The sequence below is a fragment of the Nyctibius grandis genome, chromosome 3, assembly GCF_013368605.1.
Source record: "Nyctibius grandis isolate bNycGra1 chromosome 3, bNycGra1.pri, whole genome shotgun sequence".
NCBI classification, from domain to species: Eukaryota; Metazoa; Chordata; class Aves; order Nyctibiiformes; family Nyctibiidae; genus Nyctibius; species Nyctibius grandis.
Window position 1 is genome coordinate 96,930,851 of NC_090660.1, and position 26,714 is coordinate 96,957,564.

At 38.4% G+C, this 26,714-nt stretch overlaps 2 protein-coding genes across 9 annotated transcripts in view; one reads left to right on the forward strand and one right to left on the reverse strand.

The window, feature by feature from the left end:
- Positions 1-7,763, forward strand: part of RNF19A (ring finger protein 19A, RBR E3 ubiquitin protein ligase) — a 62,640-nt gene extending 54,877 nt beyond the window's left edge. For all 7 annotated transcript variants that reach the window (XM_068396578.1, XM_068396577.1, XM_068396576.1 and 4 more), the window contains 5 exons: positions 362-476; positions 2,500-2,661; positions 3,342-3,555; positions 4,999-5,142; positions 5,527-7,763. In XM_068396578.1, the coding sequence (XP_068252679.1) occupies positions 362-476; positions 2,500-2,661; positions 3,342-3,555; positions 4,999-5,142; positions 5,527-6,217 (1,326 nt within the window). In that variant the 3' untranslated portion in view covers positions 6,218-7,763. The remainder of the gene's footprint in view (positions 1-361; positions 477-2,499; positions 2,662-3,341; positions 3,556-4,998; positions 5,143-5,526) is intronic.
- A 6,621-nt stretch (positions 7,764-14,384) lies between these two features.
- SPAG1 (sperm associated antigen 1) overlaps positions 14,385-26,714 on the reverse strand; it is a 43,422-nt gene continuing 31,092 nt past the window's right edge. For both annotated transcript variants that reach the window (XM_068396466.1, XM_068396467.1), the window contains 6 exons: positions 25,976-26,151; positions 22,756-22,897; positions 21,723-21,849; positions 18,025-18,189; positions 15,651-16,028; positions 14,385-15,500 (listed from right to left, as the gene is read on the reverse strand). In XM_068396466.1, coding sequence (XP_068252567.1) covers positions 15,369-15,500; positions 15,651-16,028; positions 18,025-18,189; positions 21,723-21,849; positions 22,756-22,897; positions 25,976-26,151 — 1,120 coding nt within the window. In that variant the 3' untranslated portion in view covers positions 14,385-15,368. The remainder of the gene's footprint in view (positions 15,501-15,650; positions 16,029-18,024; positions 18,190-21,722; positions 21,850-22,755; positions 22,898-25,975; positions 26,152-26,714) is intronic.

Here is a 26,714-nt window from a genome sequence, read left to right on the forward strand (position 1 = left end):
GTGGTAATTCTTTGATCCTGAAAATTGTCTGCTTTTCCCAAATGTGTAAGCTGGAGTAATGATTAAACAAACAAAAAAAAGGTGTTCAATGATTTAACTCTTCTTACTTGAGGCTGAAAGTAAATGCTTAGTTGCTGGATGGGTGGACTTCTAACTTTTAGGAAGTTGCCTAAAATTAAGAAATACATAAATTTTCTTTTATTTGAGGTAAGGAATAAGTTGTGACATAGAATGTGGTCTCTCTGGAAGAGAGCAGGGTACAGATTCCAAACTATTACATGTCAGTTCTTCCATCCTTGCAGCAATGTATTGTTGATGACGATAATACTCTAAAAACTCATTCTTCTTTTCTTCTCTCAAGATTCACAATCGATATGAAGGCAAAGACATTTCAAAGCACAAGCGAAACTTGGCTATAGCAGGTGGTGTAACCTTGTCTGTAATTGTTTCTCCAGTTGTAGCTGCAGTAACTGTAGGTAAGCAAATATTACTATTTTGTTTATTGGTAGCACCTTGCAACCAGAACTCTGTAAGCACTCATGAATAAAACAGCTGAGAAGTCCTATAGCTTCCTATAATAGGTGAAGGAACTGAGACAATGAGTAGTCTGAGGTTATATATTTATTGGGGCAGTATGGAGGATACAGTACTTCAGGAAATGCTGTGTTAAAATGAAGAATTAAAAATAATTTTTATCTTGCAAACTGACGTTTCCACATCGTCATATCTAGCTTTTAGAACTGAAGTATTTAAAGCTTTTTTTAAATGACTGATCAAGAAAAAACTGTTGCCACAGAGTCTATTCATATTTGAATAACTTCATGTCAAACTTTTCTCAACACAGAAGAAAAATACAGTCTCTTACGCATAACATGACAGTAGTTGACAAACTATTTGTTATGCTATGGGAGGCAGTTTGAATTCTATCACATTCTTTCTCATAGGAATTGTTGAGGATAGCATTTGAGGAAAATTTGGCTGTATGTGACAAAATACTGATCACTGTAAACAAACCTGGATTTTTTTGAAAGGAGTGGACTTGCCCAGGGCTGCCTTGCTTCTCCTTTGTTGCAGCACAGGCGTCTTTCCAGTTGCACAGTAAGCTGCCGTGGATAACTGATTCACGTTAAGAGCCACCATTTAGTTTTAAGCTGGATCAGTCCCCTGATCCGATTCATCATGCAGTTGTGTATTCAGTGTTCCCCCTTGTGCCAAAAGTAATGCTCAGAGAGGAATGAGTGGCCTTGGGAAGACAGGGCTGCTTTTAGCAAGTGATGGGTTAAATTGGCCGTGAAGCTGTGGCTCTAAACTGCTTGTTAACAGTGGTGGGCCACTGTGCAAATGCAGATGTGCTAGTCATAAAACTGTCTCTGGTGTCTGTCTGCATTGCATTGTTCTCATGTAGCTGTGGTGTCAGATCGCTGCTAAATAAGTAGTGGGACACAGTCTCATAGATGTATTACCTCATTCTTTCTAGCTGTTTCTTATTTCTCATCAGAGATAAAACTTGTCTTTTTAGGGAAAGAAGCTGGGTTTTATTTTGTGGAGTCCTTATTCTTACACCACTGCCATTAACACACAGCCTCCAGTCTCAGGGCATTATATGGCTTCCAAAATAATACCTTGAGAATATGGATTTCCTCCTTGAATGCTGAGGAATTTCTAGTGAAAGGGACTTCTTATAACCGAAACCCTTCTTTTAGGTTAGACGGAGGAGCCTTTGCGTTGGGCCTGCCTCTGTCCTGGCCTTTTCAGAATGTGCCAGCTTGCCGTTTTTCAGTCTACTGTTTTTCTGTACTTTCTGTGTACTTCCATCAGCAAAGCCATAGAATGGTTTAATTCATATGCCAAAGGAGTAACTTTCAGAGACCACTAGAAGTAGTGGGATGATGTGCATGTTTATCTGCATGTGCTTTAGCCCATAGTTCCTTTCAGTGGTTTCCTTGTATAATTAAACTTGTATAATTAAAATTTTAAAATTGAATCAGTGCGATGCAATAAATATGAAAGATCCCACAGTAATAATAATGTTAAGTCCTATTAAATTCATAGCAAAGCCCTGTCTGACTTCAGTGAATGCAAAATCAAGCCCCTTGTTAAATTAGTAGAGGTAGTAACATTTTTAGTTGAATAACATTTGAAATAGATCTCTGCTATTTCTGCTTCTCAAGTGGAACATTATTACAGTCCCCAATGGAGCTTATATGAACCTTTAAAGTATTTTCATTTTGTTTGTAAAAGATGTTATGGATGTACTGGAAGTAATAATTCATCAAGCATTAAGCTTTTTTGCCTGCCAGTGGTGATAGAGGACATTCTGCCTGCTGGAAGTCTTTCCTCTCACTTCACCTTAGTGATTTACCAATATTTCTTAATTTTGCTCCCTCCTGATTTCTTTCAAGTGTGAAATATTAAGTAACCATGGAAAATGAAATTGCTTTTATAAAAGACTCCAAAATATAAGTCACATTTAATGATAGACTGTGCTTTCCTCTGTAGGTATTGGTGTTCCTATTATGCTGGCTTACGTGTATGGAGTTGTTCCAATTTCCCTCTGCCGAAGTGGAGGCTGTGGTGTGTCAGCAGGCAATGGAAAAGGTGTCAGGATAGAATTTGATGATGAAAATGATATAAATGTTGGTGGAACAAATGCAGCTGTAGGTAAGAAAACTCTGATTCATTTTCTATAAATTTGGGCTTTGTGACTTAGATTTGATGGTATTAGATACTAGAGTATTTATTTGCAGAAGAGGTTCTATACAGTTAGGTCTACTTCCACTCATTGCTGGAAGACCAGCTCTCAGATGAGGATAGCTTCTCTGTGGTCGTGTTGTGCTGTGCTGTAATACAAGCATTAAAGCTTTCCTTGCCCATTTGAATCAAAGCATGACTCGACTAAGGTCTTTTCCGTAGGTAAAAGTTTTAAGATAAAATTAATGCTGCTTTTTCAGAATACTGGCTTGTGGAAGCTTGCTGGCTTCCATCTTTTTTATCTATAATAGGGGGAACTAAATGCTGATCTAGTGTTATTTTTATTTTAATTACATGGTAATATCCTTTGTGATAGGGTCTCTCTGTTTTCCTTTACTCCATGTTACCTGTCCTATCGATGTTTAACTAACTTTTTGGTATCTTCAGTATGTGATGTCAGGCATAACTGTTATAGCAACTTCAAGAAAGGTCTGTCTTTTTTTTTTTTTGACAAAGTTATCTTCTTGTCACAGTATGTTTTATAAATCCTTTTTCTCAGCATTAATTTCAGAAACTATTTCCATGGTCATGTTCTAGAAACTGCTAAGTTCTGCTTCCATAACTGACAAGCTGCCTTTATTTCTGTCTAGATACCACTTCAGTAGCAGAGGCACGTCATAACCCTAGCATAGGCGAAGGAAGCGTTGGAGGACTGACTGGCAGCTTGAGCGCAAGTGGTAGCCACATGGACAGAATAGGAGCCATTCGAGACAACCTAAGTGAAACCGCTAGTACCATGGCCCTGGCTGGGGCTAGTATAACAGGGAGTCTCTCAGGAAGTGCAATGGTTAACTGCTTTAACAGGTAAGAGACCTGTGTTCTACTGTACACTATCCTGCTCTACATGTAAGCAGAGGAAGTGGTATTACTAGGTTTGTGTTGTTTTGGTTTTGTTTTGTTTTTTTTTTTAATTGGTTCCTATTAAAAGGAACTGTTTCTGGGAGATAGAGACAATTCACCTCTGATTTCCAAGCGATTCTGCCAGACCACAATCCTCAAAGAAGAGTTTGAATTTTTTTCAGGGTGAGTGGGACCTGATATCTTGTTCCCCTGCTTCCCAGGAGAGCAGCCTCTGCCCAGGAGTCAGAGGGAGACACCTCATGTCTAACACAGTTGTGTTCTCTGGTGCGTCTCACCCCAAAGTCAGAACTGCTGACATGTTCAGTAGTCCACAAGTACTAAGCCTGTGCTTTGAGAACACCCGGTTGGAGTGTGGATTCAAATGGACTTAGGCAGGAGGGGAAGCAGCTGGGTACCTGGCCTTGATGAGGTGGCAACTTCTTGTCACATATGTGCTTAATGCCTCCTGTGAATTGGGGCCTTACTGTTTGTTGGCTATCCTGCATTCTGAAGAGAAAGGGAGTGTCTGGAAAGAATTGTTAACATCTAGGGTTCAGGATGGAACCTGCTCTTTAAATCAGGTGCTAACAGTGCTCATTTTCTTGAGTAATTTGGAAGTCCAGGCTATATAGAATAAGGAGGGCAGGATAACATCAAGAGTTTGTGTTTCAGGCTGTGACTGCTGAGTGAGGTATACCTATCCTCTTCTTTAAAGAGCTGAGAGTGGAAAACAAAACAAAAAAAACAACTTCCAGTTCACTGTCAGAATATAGATAAACAAGGCATTTGGAAAAAAGCTTATAATTTGATTTCTGGTTTATCTGCTCAGCCCAGCTTAAGATTGCTCATGTTTCTATTATTCCTGTTGCAGTTGATAACAATACAATATAAAGCAGAGCACAGAATACAGGTCTCTGCCTATTATTTGATTAGTAATAATTTTGCAGCTGGAGAAAGAGGGGAATTATAATGTCATAAACTTAGGTACCCTTCTGATTGGTTTTTTTTTTCCATTTTTAGAGTACAGTACACTATCTGCAAAAGAATTATAGCTAAGCCTGGAAGTTGTTCTTGTAAATCTCAGGGAGGAAAGAATCCAGAACCTCTGGTTAAGACACAACATTTTGCTTTGTTGGGAAATTAATCTGGTTTTGCTTTTGGGTGTTTTGTTTTGGTTTGTTTTTTTTATAATCAGAAAACAGTCATTTTTGACAGTGGGAAGAGAGAACCTGTTTCAGTAGTGTAAATATGCACATCTGGACTAGAGTAACTAATAAACTCTACTTACTACCGAATGGTGGAGAAACTCTACAAGGTGACGCTAATTTTCAAGTAGTGTGCTTTAACTGTAGCAGCAGTATATGCAACTCTTTTTTTTTTTTTTTTTTTTTTCTCTTTCTCTCCAAGACTGGAAGTACAAGCAGATGTGCAGAAAGAACGATACAGTCTGAGTGGAGAGTCTGGCACAGTTAGTTTGGGAACAGTTAGTGATAATGCCAGTACCAAAGCAATGGCAGGATCCATTCTGAATTCCTACATCCCTTTGGACAGGTAAGAGAAATGTGGTGAAAATAGAAGACTAATAAGCTTACTTATTAAAGGATATTCTAAGCATGCCTCAGCTGTTCTTATTTAATGATTACCCTTTGAAGCTGCAAATTTTGCTACAAATTGAATTACATGTGACTGCTTGTATTTGCCAAGCTTATTTCCAAAGAGGAACACCATTGCTGCAGCTCAGTAAAGTGTTTGATCTTTCAGACTTTGTGTTTTTCTTTGGGCTGTTTATTTGGTTAAGCACTTACCTTTTTCTAAATAAAGTTACATATAACTTTCTTTTGCTATTATCTTGGAAAACAGTAAGAGTTTGTTTTGCTGCGTTAGCTGTCTTGTCTTAGATGACCACTTACACTCACGGATTCTTTCTTGTTCTAGGGAAGGCAACAGTATGGAAGTGCAAGTGGATATTGAATCAAAGCCAGCCAAATTCAGACACAACAGTGGAAGCAGTAGCGTGGATGACGGCAGTGCTGCAGGTCGTAGTAATGCCGGTTGTTCGTCGGCCTGTTTGCCAGAAAGTAAATCGAGTGCCACCAAGTGGTCCAAAGAAACAACAGCAGGAAAAAAATGTAAAGGTAAGCTGAGAAAGAAGAGCAGCATGAAGATAAATGAGACAAGAGAGGACATGGATGCTCAGCTGTTGGAACAACAAAGCACAAACTCCAGTGAATTTGACTCTCCCTCTCTGAGCGATAGTATTCCATCTGTAGCAGATTCTCACTCGAGTCATTTTTCCGAGTTTAGTTGCTCAGATATGGAAAGTATGAAAACTTCCTGTAGCCATGGTTCCAGCGACTATCATACTCGCTTTACCACAGTCAGTGTTCTCCCAGAGGTGGAAAATGATCGCTTGGAAAACTCTCCGCAGCCCGGTGGAATCCCCGCTCCTTTTCCAACAGCCCCAAGCAGTGATGTTCCACAGCTGAGTTACATCGCTGAGGAAAGCAGTAATAATGGATCTTCGAAAGATGTAGATTTAGGTGTTGGTGAAACACTGAAAGAAACAAACAACAACCATTCACAACATGCTGTGGAATTAAGCACTGCTATTCAGACTGAAATTTAAGCCTATAAGTGCTGCAAAAATATATTTACCACTAAAGAACCCTGTCTGACAGCTGGTTGAATTACATGCGACTTCCGTAAGTTTCAGGTGACCAGCAGAAGCAAGGTTTTGATACAACTGCATTTTATATTATATACCTGTCTGATAAGGCAAAATAGTTCATATGGATCTTAGACCTGTGTGAAGAGACATGAAGGCTTTAACCAAGTGCATTACAGCAGTACAAATACGTCCATGTTTTGTATTTTTGCCACAACTTTGCTTGAAAGCATACACTTGGTGTATTTAGATAAAAATTGGTAAATTCTTAATATGTTAAATGCTGAAATGAATAATATGTCCTGCACTGTTCACTTGGAAAATATGGGGTTTGGGATAAAATGGGTGTTAGCTGAGCGTAATGACTTAAAACCATTCTTGTGTGAACTCTATTTAAGGGAAGCAGAAGTTTTGCAGAGACCTATACAAACATATTTCAACAGTGAATATTCGTAATGATAATTTTGTTTCATAACTGGACACACTATTTAGAATGCATGTAGAATGAACTGCATATCTTCGGATGGATGTAGCCTGTGTCAAAAGTGTTTGTATGTGTGTACACTTTGAGCGAGGTTATGGCATTTTACATAATTTGGAAACGGAAGAAATTGGTACTTAGTATGTAGTGGAATGGAGACATCACCTCGGAAGAACAGTGGGGTTACTTATTTATTCATGCAACCAACCATGCAGCAGATAAGGCTACTATATAGCGTATAAAAACTGTAAAATAACAATTCAGTGATTTATAAGCATTGTAGAAAAGCAGATGCAGTCACCTTTCATTAGGGGGGAAAACGGTGCCCCATCAATTCTTGGTGCCTTTGGAAAAGACTGGGTTTGAAGTGCCTGGTCGTTTGAGGATTTTACTGTAATGTTTTCCAGAATGTCCTCTGTGGCCACCTTGGATCACAAAAGAAAATTCTAGTGAATAAAATGACTGTGGTAGATAAATGTATAATAATAATAATGAAGTGTTAGCCTACCAAAGACTCACTCAGGCTTTAGTGGACATGACATCTCTTTGCAAGACATGCATATCTTCAGTCCCAGAATCAAAGTGCGGTGCAATGACTGCCCAAATGCAAAGATGGGTTCCAAATATGCTGGCTTTTTTCTTTTTCTTTTGCATATGGAAGATATACAGCTGAACACAAGCTGAAGTTGGCCAAAGCGCCTGCACTGTTAACATTTTTTTGGTATGTAATTCACTAAAATGAAAAGAAAATTGTGAATATCAGAATAACAGTTAACAATGTTCTGTCTTGTGTTTCATGTATTGCCATTATGGTGCTACTGGAAGCTTGGTTGGATAAAAAGAAATGCCATCAGCTGCAGTCCTCTTCCATGACTTATCCTCACCAGTTTCAGTAATATGCTTATAACACTAGTGCCAGTTATGCTATTTGATAAGGCTTGTTACAGTATTTGTATATTTGCAATTTGGTTTTGCTCAATAATATGCGTGTAAACTGCATATCTGAAATAAATGTCTAAATACTGACTTCTAGTGGTCCTTTGATTAGTGTGCTGATTAGCCATATCAAAATGTGTATGTTCCCAGATGGTGCTTTTTTCCTGTAAGGTGCTGGCTGCTATCATCTCATGTTGCCTTTAAACACTTTCACTTTGTTAGATGTGCTTTGTAAGCTGAATGCTCTGATACTTCGAAATACAGGATCTAAAGTTAGTTGCATTTTTGTGCAAGACTTCAACCTGATTTCTTGTCATCTTAAAGAAGATGCATTACAGAAGACAGCTGGATCTGCCTCGTCCCAAACCCATATGTAAGCTGTATTTATATCAGAGTGAATAACAAGAGGATAACTGTTACGCTGGGTCAACTCTAGAGCTACAATTAGAGCATTATTTATACTGTTTCCAATGGCAGGTGCTCAAAGAGAGAACAAGAAATAGGAGGAGTGAAACAGTGTACCCTAGAAATGGTAACAAGGCGTGCAGGCAGTTTTTGCCACGTCCTTGGGCTGAATAGGAAGCGAATGCAGACTTTATATTTTGTAGGGAGGTTAGTGTTAACAGTTCCTTTGTGTGCTTTGTTCCTGATTGGTTTTTGTTGTTTGTTTTTTTTTTTGCAGTCTGAATACTTTTAAAAAACACATTATTACTGAAGAGTAAATGTATTGAATTAGGATCAGCATTAATCGAATGAAGCATTTGCTGTCCTCATCTTAGAACGCCAGTTTGTGAATTCTGATGTAATTTTTCAGGCCTGTATAGAAATGTCTCTGTTAGTCATGAACTGAGGTGTTAACTGATTCTTTAGGCAGAGGCTGAAGAATGAAGTGGAGTAAAATGTGACTCGGTGCAGTGCAGCTGGTGAACATTCTTCTATTTCTAAACCTCTGAGTAAGTCAAATTTCTGTGCAGCCTCATATGACCACCTTCAATTAGTCATCTTAAGCCAGATGTTATTTGTTCCATGCCATACAGCAGAAGGTGAACCTCCTCTTTTGGCTTTTGTTTAGTTTTCAATCTGGTGTCTCATGCAATAGCAATAAAGTTATTGCTGATGTCTCAAGCTTTGAAAATGTGTGATTTGGCTTTATCCAGTACACCAATGAAATGACTAAAGCACATCAGTTTGTAGCAATGCAATCTAATGCTAACAGCAGGGAATCGGAAGGTGGAAGACCTATTTCTGTGAGGGCCTCAGTTTTGCTGTGCAGGAAATTAGAAATATGGGTAATCTTGTAGGTAAACTTTATTTTCGAGGGAGGTGATTCTCCCCCTCTACTCGGCTCTCGTGTGACCCCGCCTGGAGTACTGCATCCAGCTCTGGGGCCCCCAACAGAAGGAGGACATGGAGCTGTTGGAGCGAGTCCAGAGGAGGGCCATGAAGATGATCAGAGGGCTGGAGAACCTCTCCTATGAAGAGAGACTGAGAGAGTTGGGGCTGTTCAGCCTGGAGAAGAGAAGGCTCCAGGGAGACCTTAGAGCAGCCTTCCAGTACCTGAAGGGGGCCTACAGGAAAGCTGGAGGGGCTTTTTACAAGGGCATGAAGTGATAGGATGAGGGGGAATGGCTTTAAATGGAAAGAGATTAGATTAGATATTAGGAAGAAATTCTTTCCTGTGAGGGTGGTGAGACACTGGAACAGGTTGCCCAGAGAAGCTGTGGCTGCCCCCTCCCTGGCAGTGTTCAAGGCCAGGTTGGATGGGGCTTTGAGCAACCTGGTCTAGTGGAAGGTGTCCCTGCCCATGGCAGGGGAGTTGGAACTAGACGATCTTTAAGGCCCATTCCAGCCCAAACCATTCTATGATTTATCAAATGCTAGTGTTTTCAGTCACTCTGAAATCATCTTTGATAATTTTATATTCCACATTAAGAGGTAACTAATGCTGAAATACAGGTAAGTTTTTCTGTTCACTTTTGGATAAGTTCTTAGCAGAAAACTGTTTTGCTGATTCATTTTATAACATTTGTTGTTGTTGTTCAGAGGTAATATTTATTTCCTATGGAGCACCTGTTCCACCTGGATCTCACTTCTCTAAAAATTTCAAAAATATTTTGAAGGGAGCAAAATAACAACAGTGCAAACCCCTGTTCCCCAGCATGCTCTATTCCCTACCCACTAGCTGCCGCCTTTTCAGTGGTTACAGAAAGAAACTTGTTCTCTCTCCACTTGTGTTAATACCATGGGTGTGTATCCCTGAGCAAATGGGTCACTGCAAGGCTGGTTAGCTCCTCAGGCTATATTAATGCTGCTGTTTGCTGGGTTGGGGCTGGCCGGCTTATTGCCATTTTGGGACCACACTTCACTTGCCTGTTCCCGTCACCTGAATAACCAATGTTCTCCTTAAGCAGGTTTTTGTATTGGTGGTGGTCTTGGTGTGTTTGTGGGTTTGGCTTGTTGGTTGTGTGTGTGTGTGTTTTTTGTTTTTTTTTTTTAAATGTGGATGTTAATGCTGAGGGGTTGAGTGACAAGCCCAAGAGAGTAACACTACGCGGCGATTTGGGTCTCCCCCTCACAAAGCCAGGTATGCCATCTGAGATTCTCTGGTCCTCTTCTAAAAAAAAAAATGCTTTATTCTTAAAAGGATGTAAACCCCAACACCAATAAAACAAAGCTGATTTCCCCCCCTCTTTTGTCCACTCTTCTTTCTGGGCCCTTGTGTTTACATCGAAGCCATACAGAAAGCCACCTGCTACAGTGTTGAGGTGGACAGTGTCACGGATGAGTGTTTGGGTAAAAGTGTGACTTAAGAGAGTTTGATGGTGATTACTTACTACATGGAGGAAACGTACAGAGGGAAAATCGGGTTAGAATCGATTTAGAATGATTTACACAGGAACTGGAGATGCAAAATGTAAGGGAGACCCTTCTCTTGAGTCATGAGGTTCAGAATGGACCCCCTTGCTTTCTAAACTCAGGAGTCTAGGTGCGGCTGGATCCACTCCTAGTCCCAGACTTGGTCAACAGTTTATAGCTAAAGGATTACATGTGGTTATAGCTAAATGATTATATCAGATTATTTACATCGCTTTTAGCTAAGATTTCAAAGTTTCATCATGCTTACTCCCCATTCACTTACTTTCCATCTGGGCATCCACTGTTAGTTCACTCCGAAGTTCAGACCCTAGGTTGCACGAAGCAGACTCTCAGGCATCGGATTTTATAGAAATAAATAATTGAGTGGTACAGCAGCAGGGTCAGCTCGAGCTGGGTGCCTCGGGAGAGGGGCTGACCCAACCACAGCCATCCCTGGGCATTTATACCCTTACAGACTATTCACCCACCCCTCACACGATGGTTTGGTCCAGTAATAATAGTTGGGTGTGGAGTCTTCTTGTTCCTCATTGGATTCCTTCACTGTCTTCAGATAGGCTGTTATCTTGTCTAGTTGCAGCTGCTGTTGATGGCTGTAGCCTTGAAGCCTCTGTATCTTGTGATTTATGCCGGCTTGGGAGGCCCTGTTTTGACTAAGTAGGTAAGTCTTAAGTGGAAATCTACAGCTTGCAGGCTGAGGCTTCAGCCACTCTAGCTACTCATGCTAAGCAAGTAAAGCTAAGCAAACAGCATACTAAATCACACAACATTGTAACTCTAAGTGATTCATTCTATTGAAAGCTTACTTATTTAAGCTTATATCTCTTAACATTGAGAGGCGTCCCTGCCAAAGGGGAGAGTTGCCTGGCATGCAGTCCAGTTGCTGTCCAGGGAGGACTCAAATTGGGCTCATCCAGTGATCTGTTGTTGGTAAAAGGTCTCATTGCTTTGAGGAGGAGCCTTGTGAGGGGTCCTGGCTCAAGGGGAGGTCACCGCCATGCAGCCAGGCTGCCTAGCAGGGTGAGCTCAAAGAAGGCTCACTTAGGCTGCCATATTTATGAGATGGAGTGGTTGGCTCGTAGTCAAATCGCATGCAATGGGAGAGGTACGTGCGAGACTCCTTGTGCCCACAACTTATCGGTGCTTGCTGTGTCGCTCTGCTTCTTTGTGGGTTTCCTAGAGGAGTTCTTGGCCTGGCTGTGGCTCAGGCCTTTACTGCCTTTGGAGCTTGTACCCAGCTGTTGCTGATTTGGTTAAGGGGGGGGAAGCACATCCGTCATAGCCAGCCATAGTCTTACTTCTGACTGGCAGAGCAGCTCAACCTGGCAACCGAGCAGAAGAGATGCTGCTTATGGAGGGTAGAGGGAGATGAAAGAGTATGATAAATAAATGCTGAAGGCAGATTTTTTTTTTTTATAAGTAAGTTCTATATGTCTTTAGAAATTCTTCTGCCTTTACGTCAGGCCCCCTCAAATACTGTCTGAACCAGGTAGCCAATCTCAATGAAAGCTGAGCAAGGCAGGACCATCACCTGCAGGTACTGCTAGCCTGGTGGTAGTGTTTCAGATGAACAGCTCGTGTGCCAAACCTCTTTATTATTTTTTTTGCTCAGCTTCATGGACCATTTTTCTTACAGTTGAGAGTTGCTAACTTTTTTCTAAGAACTATATATGTGAGTATTTGACTTCATCTTTCAGCTATTACTAAATGTTTCAGTTTCTTCTTTATTCCCTTGTACTGAAAAATAAATCTTTAACTTCAGATGCTGAGGCTGAAAGTTCCCAGTTGAGACAGGTGTGAGGACCATCAGACAGAACAGATTTACAGACAATACAGCTGACCTGATACTTAGAGAATAGATGTAGTAAAGATTTAGTGCCTGTAACTTCAGGGGCCTGCTACCTGTAGTGCAGGGTGATCCCAATTACTGCATCAATTACTGTTCAATGACTTCTGTTTCAGAGGTTCCCTTGGGAGTGAGGCACATAATAAGGTGCTGGAGGAAATTTGGAGCTCTCCCAGTGAGGGGCTGGTGCCCAGGATCTGCTGGGAGCATATGCCCAGCATGGCAGCTGTTTCCAGGAAAGCAGGACTTCAAGAAAGTGTCTTCTCCCTTTGGGATCGTGGACTGGAATGAGCTTAAAAAATTTTAAAAACAAGGGCTGGGAATATACTGGAATATCGTTTGAGCTCAGTGTCAAGCTTTACTAGAGGGGCTGGCTACTAAAGTGTTCGGGGTAGGCTGGGGCGGGGGGGAAGGGGGGGGTTGTTTAAATAACCAGCCAAAACTTGTGGTCTGCTTTAAACTGAAGGGATCAGCCTCAATAGGGCTGAGTTCAAGCTTTCTAGCAAAACCTGCCCCTTTAATGCTATCAACTGAACAGCGACATGCTCAGGATCAGCTCTTTGCTTTAGCAGATGGGTGACTTTACAGCAAAGCGCTGGTTTTTCAAACCAGGAGATGTTTGGTGTTTAATCTCTTGCTGACTGCATATGACACAGGTGGGGTTCAAATCTCTGATTGCAGCTGGTGAGAGCTCCTGCCTGCCAGCTGGGTAAGGGCTCACTTGACTCGATGATCCCAGAGGTCTCTTCCAACCTGATTGATGCTGTGATTCTGTTGCTGCAGTTCTCCATTTAGAACTTCTTAACAAGGGGTAATTTTAGTTTCCTAATCTGCTGATCTGTCATTTTTACCTTAAACTGAGTTAACCTCTGTTTCACCTGACATTCAAGATGGAAGGTATTATCAGAAAAGGCATCATCTTCCTTGACTACTGGACTACTTTTAGGTTTCTAGTTTAATCGCTAAGGATTGATTAAAACTGTCCTAAAATTAACTGTGACACTGTATACCTATCGATGAAAACCCATTTGGCTATTTCCTCATGGATAAATGATTTGTCAAGAAGATTCCATTTAAAAAATCTCTTGTCTTTTAAAGCCTTTTTCTCTTTTTAATAATGTCTGATAGCCTCCTAAATTTACTAAATTATATTTTATTATGATTTACTGCTGCAAAGATTCTGATTTTTGTCTTCAGTGTCAAAACGAACTATACAGATGAGATACGAATGTTAGCAGCCAAGAGTGCTTCTTAGAAGATATCGAAAGAGCTTTTGTAATGTAGTGGCTTTTGACATTCACTTTTACTCAACTACAGTTTTCAAGCACCTGAGACTATTTTAAAATTACATAGCTGGGTTTTATGCTTTCTTTTAGCCAAATAACTTTTTCTTAATCCATGTGTTATTAATACAATCCTCCAAATTATTACTTATTGTTATTAAAAAGACTCTGAACTCTATTAAATGAAAATCAATATAAGTTTTCTAAGCTATGTCAGTAAGTTGCGCACATACAATGAATCTTCTTTGAAAATAGTAAACTACAGTGGAAAAAATCAAAATATTGACATCACTAACACACAAATTAATGAATGTGAATACCTTGCCACCATGATTGAAGAATGAAACTGACACTTTGTTGGTTAAGTAAAACGGGTTATGCATAGATTAGATGAGCTATAGATCTCTCTGGAACACATGACAATCTCATAAACCGAGGACATTTAAAAAGAAAAAAACAACGGTTGTACTGACAGTGCTCTAGGAATTAAAAGCCTCATTCTTGGCACTCTGCTTCGAGACAAAACTCACAATCCACATGTCAGAATTATAAGCCTAAAGAGTGCAGAACCAGAATCCATAATTGTACTTTTCAAGAAAAAACTTTATTTTTTAATTAATATACACCTGAGAAAAATTTCCATTAGAACAACATTCTTAATGATATTTCTGCAGTGCTAGTGAGTTTGATACACATTTATCTCACATGTGCAAAGAAGGCATCAGGGTATTTGAAAAATTTAAAAGCTTCATCTTGAAAAAAGGAGCTTTGTCAGAATCAAATATAAAACATAAGAACTGCCTGAAACAGGAAAAAAAAAATATACTGGTCCACAAAATGGTTTTACTTTTAGCCTTATGAATATGTCTGTAAACAGAAATAGCTGGTGTTTTAAATAATCAAAACTCAGAGTTAAATATTTTTATTGCTAAGTGCAGCCACTTCTTCTGTTTACCACTGTCACTTCAAAAGCCCTGCAAACCAGCAGTCCTCCCACACACACAGAAAAAAAATTCTCTGTGCACCAAAAATTACTCGCTTCTTAATAATTTTAAAAACATACCCATTTATTTAATAGTTAATTATTTTGATTCAAAGTGTTCCACGACAAGTTAATACATTATTCATTCACCTTTGCTGCTAAGCTCTACTGCACCAAAAATGTTTAAATCTGTTTTGTATAGACCAGGGATAGTGAAGAAACAGATGGCCTGTAGTAGTTTATCTGAAAAATATTAATACTTTTTGTAAACTCATTTTAGCAAAGCTATTGCTAACTGACCCGTTTAACTTGAAGACACTTCTTTATCACAAGAACATACAACTCACAAAATGATATGTGATGACTGTGTTATCTATCATACCATCAAGATATTTCACATTATATATATATAATGTAAAATATATTTTAATATCTATATAATTAACACAGTCTAAATAAATGCAGTATGCCAAATAACATGAACTCTGTTACTGAACACAAAGACATGCCTTAAATTCTAGAGATTAAAAATGTATACAACTACACCAAAAAAAAGAGCAGCAAGTTTTAAATGTGCATATGCAGTCAAAACAAAATAGAATTCAAAAAGTCCAGGTAAAGACTCTCTTCAACCCATGCAAGTCTGCACACTTCATACATCCATCTTACAAACATGAACTGCATGCATGCAAACAATAAATTTTAACTTCTTAAAGTTCATAAACCTTTTTAAGGCTCTCAAGATCTTCCAAAGAGTACTGATGATTCCAGTTTTCTGAAAGTAAGTCAAACAGTCGCTGAACCTGTTCTTTTTCATTTTTGCTAAGAAGGGCGAGCACCACCTGAAAAAATAGATTGGTTTTCAGTCAACCTGTGCTAATTATAAAACATAGTACTTGACAGAGATAAAACTATACACTGATTTTGTAAGATATGGAAATTTCCTTTAGGTTTCTGTTCAACTTAAGTACGAAGTCAGTCTAGGTTCTTACCTTAAATCTTTCTACTTTGCTCAAGTAGAAAAGATGCCGATATACAAGGCCAGGATCTTTTCCAACTACATAATAGTCCAATGACTGGATAAAAATCAGAAAGATTTCTCCTTCAAGTTTGTTACTTAGCAGCATTGGCAATTTTTTTGGATCAGTAATTGTTAAAAGATCTGCACAAGCAGCTTTATCCTTATTGGTATTCACCGCATTTATAATCTGACCAAAGTCGTAAGCATTAGACGGTTCAGAAATACGCAGTTTCTCAGAGGTCTTCAGTGGCACACTCTTTTGAACTCTTTCCTTAGAAGTAACATGATCAGTCACAACATCTTCTGATGTAGGAAACCGTCTCTCTTCCTGTTGATCAGATTCAGTCACCTTCACAAAAAAAATGGCAACGAATCATTTTAATGGGGGTAACCTGAAGCTTCATAAACCGTATGCATCAATAAACTTCATAAACTATATCCATCAATAAAGTCACTAAATTAAAGTTTGCACTTTACTCTTCATAAAAGAAAGGCATCCATGTTCCTTTATGTCCTACCTCCCCCCAGAATAGCACCTCTCTAATTCATCTTTAAAGGTTTGTAGTCAAAAGTGTGTATTTTACACGCCCTTTCACTGCTTGGCACTCCACTGTCGAAAGACAACTGAAGACCACTGGGAGAAAGCTAAGGAGGACTGTATACATATATTAAATGTGAAGCTGCAGAAGACAAGCAGAACTGAAGTTCAGTCACCAGACACCCATGCTTCACTTCCCTGCTGTGCCTTCAGAATAGTACAGGTACATGGCAGCTGTATCAGGTTACTGTTTGCAGTCTCGCTGCGGAAGGAAAAAGCTCAGCACGGTCTAACTGTCTGAGGACCCACTTAACTTCTCCAGAGTTTGCAGCCTGTACCGAGTTTCATCGATCAGTCACTTGAAAATTAACCATGGGGTCAACTACATTTGCTAAAATCCATTTCAAGCTATCAACAGTTGGGGAATTAGTATAAACTGACTAAATTCTCACTGAACATGGTCTCTTCAACAGATGCCAAGGTTTTGGGGAATCCTGAAGATACCGAACTACATAGTACAGTGTTGTGCTGTGAGCTAGATTAGTCTTTTTTGGAAAATACTGCATTGGGCTTATAGACAGTTTGTTCTATTTCTTCAACAATCCTTAGCATCAAGAGAGAAATCTTGACTGTCTTATATACAATTATAGCTTGATTATAATGGAATAATAATGATAAATCCCAGTTTCTAATCAAATTTTCTGTACTTTTCTTTGCAGTCTGCTTTCATAGAACTACCTTGCACGACAGCAGATAAGACAGGGAAGGCTCTGAGGGGGCAGCTGTAATGACGGTAGCGAACATAAATGCTTCCTGCCCCACCCCTGGAAAAATTACCACTGCCAGTAATGTAGTTGGCTGGTCTCTGAGCAATGCAGTCACTTCCCAAACCTCCTCCAAACATTCCCCAGGTCCCTTTGTTTGTCACAACTCAGAGCTTAACTAACACTATACCCGGCTTATGCTAGTTACATAAAATCCCATGAACTCGTGACAATGTGAAGAGTTTCAATAAAACAAGTTGTTTCTATATTAATAACTGTGGTTTCTATTATACCACCATTTTGAAATTACATTATCAAATTACAGTATCACTGTACAGACTGGTAACTATGTATTTTAACTATATATTTTAAAATTAAAAGGGAAAAAAACCCCATTCTTAAAGGACCAGCAAAGCTACAATCCACAAATGTCAGATGACTGAGAAAATCCTTTCATCGCCTAATTCTACCAAGAACGCTGCAAGGCTAACATTTTGATCCAGTATGTAACATTACATCACGTATTTCTTTTACAAGCTCCTACAGATATTTTACCCGTACTCTTGCTCTTTAAGGCAGGATTTTGTTCTTCAGGCCAGTAACTTTACTACTGGCACGAGAACAGCTGGCATGCCTGTGGACAATGAACCTTTGCCAGCACAGCCCCAGGAGCTTCCTGAGAAGCACAGACTTTAAAAGCAAAACTGCTATTTGACAGCTGTAATCCGTAAAACAGGTTGCAAAGTCTAAGAAGTTTTTGTTTACAAGGAGCATATCCTCAAGTTTAGTGCCATCTAAACGTACTTTTTTCCATTTCTGCTGTGGTTCTGAATACACTTCAAAGCAGTTCAAGCTTTACTATAGAATGTAATGGACACTGAACACATCATATGCAAGAATCCTCCAATATGCCCTCAAAATAACATGAAAAACACAACCCCACCCACAAAAAATGTAGAGTTAAGTGCAAAACAAAGCTCTAATATTTTCCCTTCAAATGTGTGGATTCTGTACTGCCTGCTTTTAAAAATGAACAGGCATACCTCTTGTATGGTTATTTTCTTCCTTTGCTTTTGTTGACTGCCAGCTACAGCACTGCTGTCAAGGTTAAGCAGTTGGGTTACCTCCTCTAATTCCTTTTTTGCTTCCAGAACATTTGGATCTATTAGAAGTACTCTGTTGAAATCATCAACACTGGCTTGATAATTCTGTAAGTAGAAGGGAAAATAATTTTTTTCATAAGCACACCACTAGAAAAATAAATTTGAACTACCATACTGTCCTTTACAATTAAGAAAAATAAAAATGCTAGGATCTTGACATTAAGTAGACAAAAATAACCTAAATACTGACAGTGTAATTTCATTAGAGGGAAAAAGAGGAAACTGAGGATGAGTTTGAGTTAGTTTTGCGTCTAAATACTTCTGTATTAAATATGTAATATGAAATCATTCATTCTGAGAATCACAGAATCACAGAATCACAGAATGTTAGGGATTGGAAGGGACCTCGAAAGATCATCTAGTCCAATCCCCCTGCCGGAGCAGGATTGCCTAGACCATATCACACAGGAACGCGTCCAGGCGGGTTTTGAATGTCTCCAGAGAAGGAGACTCCACAACCTCTCTGGGCAGCCTGTTCCAGTGCTCGGTCACCCTCACCGTAAAGAAGTTTTTCCTCAAATTTAAGTGGAACCTCCTGTGCTCCAGCTTGCACCCATTGCCCCTTGTCCTGTCAAGGGATGTCACTGAGAAGAGCCTGGCTCCATCCTCTTGACACTTGCCCTTTACATATTTATAAACATTGATGAGGTCACCCCTCAGTCTCCTCTTCTCCAAGCTAAAGAGACCCAGCTCCCTCAGCCTCTCCTCATAAGGGAGATGTTCCACCCCCTTAATCATCTTCGTGGCTCTGCGCTGGACTCTCTCTAGCAGTTCCCTGTCCTTCTTGAACTGAGGGGCCCAGAACTGGAATTATTATTGATTATTGAAGATTGCTGCTTTTAAGCATGTTTGCTTACAGTGTAACACTTCCTCAAGATTAATATAATGTGAGTCCATCAACAGTTTGCATACTTGCTTTGCCAGTAAAAGACAGTTAAATTAAGCTTATATTAAAAATATACCTAATCTTCCTGGGCTTCAATCCAATAGACTACCTCTTACAATTTGAGAAGCGAAATTTTTGGTAATACTTGAGAAGATTGGGATTATGTTATGAACTCTGGGATAAACAGGATTAGAAGGACAAACACAGCAATAGAGTGGCATTAGGACACAGTTCCTAAATAATCACTCTTGTCATTTGTTTAATGTTTTTATTTCAAATTTTGACATTAGGAATTATGATTCTTTAGACTAAATTTTCTGGAGAGACAAAGTTAATAGCAACAATTCTGAGGAAGACTGGAATATCGCATAGAAAAATCAAGACACCTTGAGGGCTGGAGTATCAAAAATAAGGATGAAATGTAGCAGTGAAGACTAAAAGACCATCCAGACAGTAAAAGATCAACATAATTTGTGTGAGGAGCCTAATATTTCTTCTGTTCCCAAGCAGTATCATAACGTTACTGTAAGCCATTCATATTATCATGAAAAAAATCCTCATGTACCAGCTGACGTATTTCCTCAGCATCTCAACTGTAGTAAAAGCACTAGTGTACAAGTCACTCATATTCTCTTTCCTACATGGAATATTTTGTTACTGATGACCAGAATTCAAAGTGCAGAGACTTTGCAGTAAGTCTGTAAATAAGTGAACTGAAGTCTGCTGTATATTGGAAGAAGAGTAAGAGAACTGGAATTATTTAGCCCTAGCAAATTAATGCAGAAAGGGGGCAGATAGCTTTCATCAGAAAACAGCTACTAATTAAGCTAAATTATTTGAATTACAGATGTGAGGATTCACAACTACAGAGGAATGAGATTCTGGAACAGACTTCTGAAAACAATCAATCACAAGGGTCAGCAAACAACCAACCCTCCTGGATTTAAAATTGCAGCCTGCCAGACTCAACAAAAATCGTACAAAATAGCTGTACCCAAAGCAGAAGACTGGACTATCACCTGCAGGAGATGCAGTCCGGGGTCCTGTGTCCTGTGTGATAGACCTAATTCATCACACAAGCATGATTTTTTCTTGATCTTCCCTTAACTACATCTCAATAAAACTACTAAAAAACCCCTTTCTTAGTATATTAAATTCCACTGCAGCTTTTGTGGTTAAATATCTGGATATTTACATACAAATAACACTTCCCAGCTTAGTTAGGTCTTTGCCAAACTACGTGCTTTTAGCTCTTAAAATTTTTCGTTACAGAGCCATTTGTCAACCTCAAATTACTTGTTGCTTTCTCTGGTTTTATGAATCACTCACATCCCTGGAATTAGAAATAATGAAGGCATTAAGTCCAACCACAACAAAACATTTTGGGAGGCCCCAGCTCAGACTGTTCTGAAGGCATCCATGAACAGTGTGTTTCAGGTTATGCCTTCAATAATACAAAAATATCATTTTTTTTCTAGGATATTCAAAAATGCAGAAGTTATTTCTCCAATTCTTGACATTCTTCACTAGTATGTAATTCCCTTTTTTTGACTAGCAGAATCACTATATACCTTTGCTCATATTTATACTAATTTTTTATCAACTTCAACAACATAAGGTTACAGATTGTTAATATCAGGTAGCTTGGTATAGTTACAGAAAAGATTTTACACAAAATTAAGACTTTTCACATTCTTTGAAAATTAATGAAAGCAAACTTTCAAAGTTTCATAGCTACTGTAACAGAGGAACAAATTTATCACAAACAAAAGATCCCATGGTTCCTACGACTTGCATTTGGAATTATAACATGGGATGAGAATAGACTAGTACACTGCTAAGCACAAACAGCTTGTCCTCAGGTGATCTGTAAGCTGAGAGACAATCAGGTAATTTTTTTGTTACAGCATCAAACATAATGGAGGTCTGAGGTAAGTGTTCATTTGATGGACACTGCTGGAACTCCGTGGACGCTTGGAGTGATCACCTCCAGTTATAAATAGCAACATGGCAGAAAGCACTTAAGATGCTTGTTTAAAGACACTTGTAAAATTTAATACAAAGTAGATGATGACAGCTGCCATCACAAGCCAAGAGAAGTGAGAAGCTGATAATTCAATACCAGTTAAGAGCTGACAGGTAGGGTAAAGATTGCTATGAAAGAATTATGAAGTGTAGAGGCTAACTAACATCACTGAAGAAGGGAAACCAACAGAGGGATGGACAAAAGGAACGACATGGTTCAAGTGATGGAACACGAGATTTGATTGATATGACAAGCATTCAAATATGAGCTGAAGCCAAAAGACACAGCTTGAGATTTTAGTTCAGACAGATGACGACAGACTTGGAGAGAATCCATGTGACATCAGCAAAGATATAGCAACAGACGGGTATACCCAGAAGAATATTAGAACATTAGAAACTTGCTTAACCAGTCTCCAGTCGAACCTCATTTATTCCAATATTCTTGTATTTTCTCAAATTATTACAAGTCAACATGCAGGTTTTTATGTTGCAAAAATATTTATGTAATATTTTATGCATGCCTAATGCTCTACAAAGTAATAAATCATCAGCACTGCATACTTTGTTTCTATTTACCCATCAACTGCAACTACCTGATTGCCTTTGAAGAGGATAAGCAAGTTTAGAAGTGCTTAAGAATACCTGCCATGTTCTTTTTCCTCACCTGTAATCCTTTGTACGCTAGTGCTCTTCTATAAAAAGCTTTAATATTAGAATCTTCTATCTGAAGAACATGATCACAATCCTGCTTAGCCTCTTCATATTTATACAGTTTCAAGTAACAGAGAGCTCTAACACAGAAAAACAGAATACACTGCAATATAAGTCAATTCTACAGTGCTGTAGTGCCAACAGTATCTGACTCATAAATGTTAATTACAATACTTCACACAATTCAGTCTCAATGTGGTATTTTTTAAAGTACATGAAAACCAGTAAGTATTAATAACATCACTGGAAGGATTTAGAGAAGGCCAATTCCTGCAATAAAAGTCAAAATTCAAGCATGACTAATGCTTGAAGTTAGGCAGATATGTAAGTATTCTAAACGCAGAGCCTATGTTAGTATGATATGACAGTATAGTAGTGGGTATAGTATGGACTTTACACAGCCATTCTGGGCAAATAATGCTCTAGATTAAATAAGCAATACTGCTTTCTGCACCTAATTATTACTTGGAAGTCTCCTGTTCAAGTACTGGCCTAATCAAATCCTTCTTAGTTTGTGAAAGCTGATAAGATTACAGCATAAAGAATTATGCTGCAGAATTAGGTCAATCTTTAAAATAATTCTGTTGTATGACCGTGTTCCTAGTTCTATTTTCTCAAAATGTACCTTTTCTCTGAACTATTACTCTTCATAGTTGAGATACTGCTACTGCACGTTAGTTTTTAATTAAAATCACACCAGTATTCTCAAAGAATGCTGCAAAATGCTATGCTAATTATAACTTTTAGTATTGCTTACTCTATTTATATAAAGATTTTAAGATATATATCAGTGACATTAATACTTGCTCCCCTTGGAAAATAATGCAGTTTAACAAAAAATCAATTTTGTTACTAGAAACACCCGTCAAGTAGGAAAAAAGTCCCTTTTTTACAACAGTGACTAAAGAGATGCAAATCTCTATTTGCAGTGAGAAAATATAACTATTGCTATCCCACAAAGTGGGGTTAGATTTTTGGATTTTTACCTGTTAGTGTAGACTGTACATTCCTCGGTATTTAACTTCATGCATTCGCTGTATTTATTTACAGCTTCTTCATATTTACCCTTTTTTACAAAATCATTCCCTTCATTTTTTAATGTCTTGAACTTCTCCTCAGCTTTCTCACCTACATTACAAAAGGATCACAGTGTTACATAAGAAGGTCAGTTCATTAAGGGTAGCTGAATAATCTACCCAGACTAAGAATAAAAGCCTGGCAACCGGAGTATCTTTATCAGTCTGCACATTGCCATTTCTGTCCCAGATCTTCCTGCTGCTCTAAGAAAGGCATAAACTACCATATCTACATTTGGCACAACACATACTTCCCCATGCAACAGGGTAACTATCTTGCTGAAAATAATGGGAATGCAACAGACAGCTCTACACTTTCACCTCCCTTCTGTCTACACCTTCTGTGTGGTAGAGAGGTACTATGTATCTATCCCCACCAAGATACCAGTTTTACTTACAATGGTGGAGATTTAATCAGCAGGATTAAAGGCCTTCTAGATCTCCACCATCACACCAAGGTGGCCAGAATTTGATCTAATATTCTTTCTGCAAGCAACTCTCTCTCACAATTACTCTGCTAAACTGACAATGACAAACAAATCATCACATCAGTAAGGGTTAGTGACACATCAGTAATATTCTGTTAGTAACTATTTATAACAGATGCTTTGAGGAACCTGAAAACACCAAACTATACTTTTTTTTTTAATTCATATTTGTTCTTCTGTAATTGTCTTTCCTTCCAAACTCCACATCATTTGTTGCGTATGCTTCTGGGTTAGACTACAATTTTTAGCTATGTTTTCAGGGGAAAACCAATGTAGTTTCATGTCTCTGTTGTGAGCAAACAATAATTAGTAACATATAGCTCTAAGTAAATCGTAACAGAAAAATCTACTTTTTGTACCTTGCTAAAGCATATGAACCCCTTGCCAAGCTTCAGGTTTTAAACACTGTAGATAACCAGACCATTTTAACCAATAATTAAACTCAGTCAGTTCTTTTATAAAAACATGGCAGTCTCCTATGCCAGAAAACTACATGTGGACTTGTGGAAAAAATCAAGTAACGACATGAAACCAGAACAGACATGCAAGAAATACAATTAAATTATAACTCAATTTAAAAGACACAAAAAACCCCAGACAATTGTTGCAAAAAAGTGTCAGCTAACAGTAAGGTTTAACTACTGACTGAACATTATTGCTGGCACGCTTCTGGCACTAGCTATCAAGGTCCCACTGATTTAGTACAGGCCTAAGAAGGCAACCACAAACTTAGAGCCAGCCTTCAGTGAAGAAAATGGCTACAGAGTCTTAATTTAATATTTCTAAAAACAAAGCCTAACCAAAGCCCACTGCATTTGAAATAGATTGAGACGTGTTTTGTATCAAAATGCCACAGAGCACACTTCATGAAGACTGTGACGGCCAGTTTTGTTCGGTTTCATAATAGGCTAAACACAATCACTAGTGTTCTCAGGAGCTGCTTATCTCTGTACTTTTCACTACGATGATCTTCAAGTTCTCTCTCTAACAGAGTTACACAAGATTATATGATCCAAATTTACTACTTAAAAGGTTTAGAATAAATAGGTTGGTTATACGATGAAATAAACACCCTTAATAACAGAAAAAGCCTGGAGTACAATCAGTACAACAAAAAGCACTTTTCAGGCTAAGCATTTATGTTTAACAGCAACAACTGTGCAAAGTATCAGTTTTCTCTTATTTTAAAAAAAGAAAAGTTAAACCCAATTGCTGCCCAGTCCTTAAGAGTGATGAATCAGTAATGACATGCACTGACAACTGTAATGAAAATACTTAAGTCACTGGACATTTTAAAAAGTAGAGAAAAATTTTTATCAATTTAACTGAGCTTAAATTATACATCAACATGCCTCGTTTCTTAAATGAAGAACAATTTTCTGTAGCATTACTGCAGTTTAGTATGCACTATTATTCAAATCATATATAAACCATACTATTACAAGTTTCTAGAACCATGCCTTATTCTCAAGAAAAATGTCTAATTCTCATAAATGCACGTATTTCTAAGTTGTCTGTTGTTTCTCATCAGGCACAAATAAAGTTAATGCTATCTGAAAGATCATCTTTAAAGTCATTAAATCTCTAGTGCCTGTGATCGGTACCTCCCTGCTCCCAACCCCTGGTCTGTCCCCTTAGTGTTGGGTGACAAGTGCCCAAGAGCGCAGATTATTTGAGGCCATGCACTATTGCAGTAGTGCATTATGGACAGATAACCCTACCACTGCTACATATTTTGCCAGCAACCCAGTTATGCATTGCAGCCTCCCCTGTGTTAATCAAAGTGAGATTGTCTTCAGCACTACTTTTCTTTATATTGAATAAACTCAAAAGGGAACCAATTAATAGTCAAGTAAGAGTAAAAAAGTGATACAGTTAAGGCCTTCACAAAAAGAACGTTTAATGTCAATAAAAACTGAAGCCAAAAGGTTTCTCCACCTGATTTACTGGAGGAAAAAAATGGAAACTGCAATAAAGGGAAAAAAATCAGGAGAAAGAAAGTGTCCTAAAGGAGTTAAGTACTCAGTGCTTATGTGTAAACAAGTCCAGAACTAACATCTTTGAAAGGTGACTACTAAATAGCTACTGTCAAAGTTAGAATCCGTCGTGGAAAAAAAAATTATCATCAGAAGTGTTCTTCTATAGCCCATTTCACTAACTGCTGGCCACCTAGACGTCTACCGTTTCTGTTCTGAAGAGCTGAGCAATGCTTTCACGAACAATTAAATGACAGCCACAGACTATGGAGCTGGTTAAGTTATTGAGGTTGGGTGTTTGGGTGGTGTTTTTTTGGGGGAAAACTGTGTTATAACTGTTGTCTGATGTCAGGGAAACCACCAATACCTGTGATAGGACTCAATATACTGCTGATGAGTGTTTGTGCCATATTTTATTTCACATAACTTCAGAAATTACATGCTGCAAACTACATCACTTGGCTTAAAAAAAATTTATCACAGCCGTGGCTCCATAAAGCGCATTAAACCAAATCATGTAAATGACCATCATCTGACTTGACTTTTCACAAAGGTCTCTGATAAATATCTTCTGAAGCAGTTTCTTTGACATTGTTAAATCGTATTCCATTTTTCAATTAAAATTATTTTCTTTTTTATATATATATTTGCATTAGCTATACATACGATTCATCTGCAACTGTTCTTCATTGTTGGTATCTGTAGTACTTCTTGGCTTATTCTCTGAAGTAAAGTTTCCTCCATCCCACCTGTGTAGCTGAGCAATAACTGGGACAACTGGAATTGGTGGCAGTTTCTCCCTCCAGCTGGGACCATCCTGATCTATTAAAGTCTTTGTTATTCTGAAAGACAAAAGCCCCACCAACATGACATTTCATATATTTAACTCACGCTTCAATTACTTACACCCAAATTAAATAATGCAATGTTCCAATTTTTCAAAAAACAACTGAAGAATTATCCTTAAGACTAATTCAAAAAAAGATCAGTGCAGAAGTCAACAGTATTGCAACTATTTAAGATTCAGACTTTTTCCACTTTTTAGAGTATTTATGCTAGCATTTAGATGACAGGAAGCTGACTTCAGTATGATCTGTAAATATTTAAGCAAATGACTGATTTTGCAACTAAGCTCTAAATGCTGCGTACCACATGCAATAAAGAAATAGGAAAAAAAAATATGTATTTATTTTGTTTACTTTTCTCAGCTGTTCTCAGGTGTGATTTGTAACAAGTGTAGATTACAATATCCTCAGACAAAGTGTGGTACCTAAATTTGCCAATGTCAAATGAAACCTCTTACACAACAATTCTCTAAATAACCAATGCAGGTCACAAAGGAGGTATTAAGCTGCATTTTACAGAACAGTCAGAAATTTGTCAATCAATCATTCTTTATCCATAT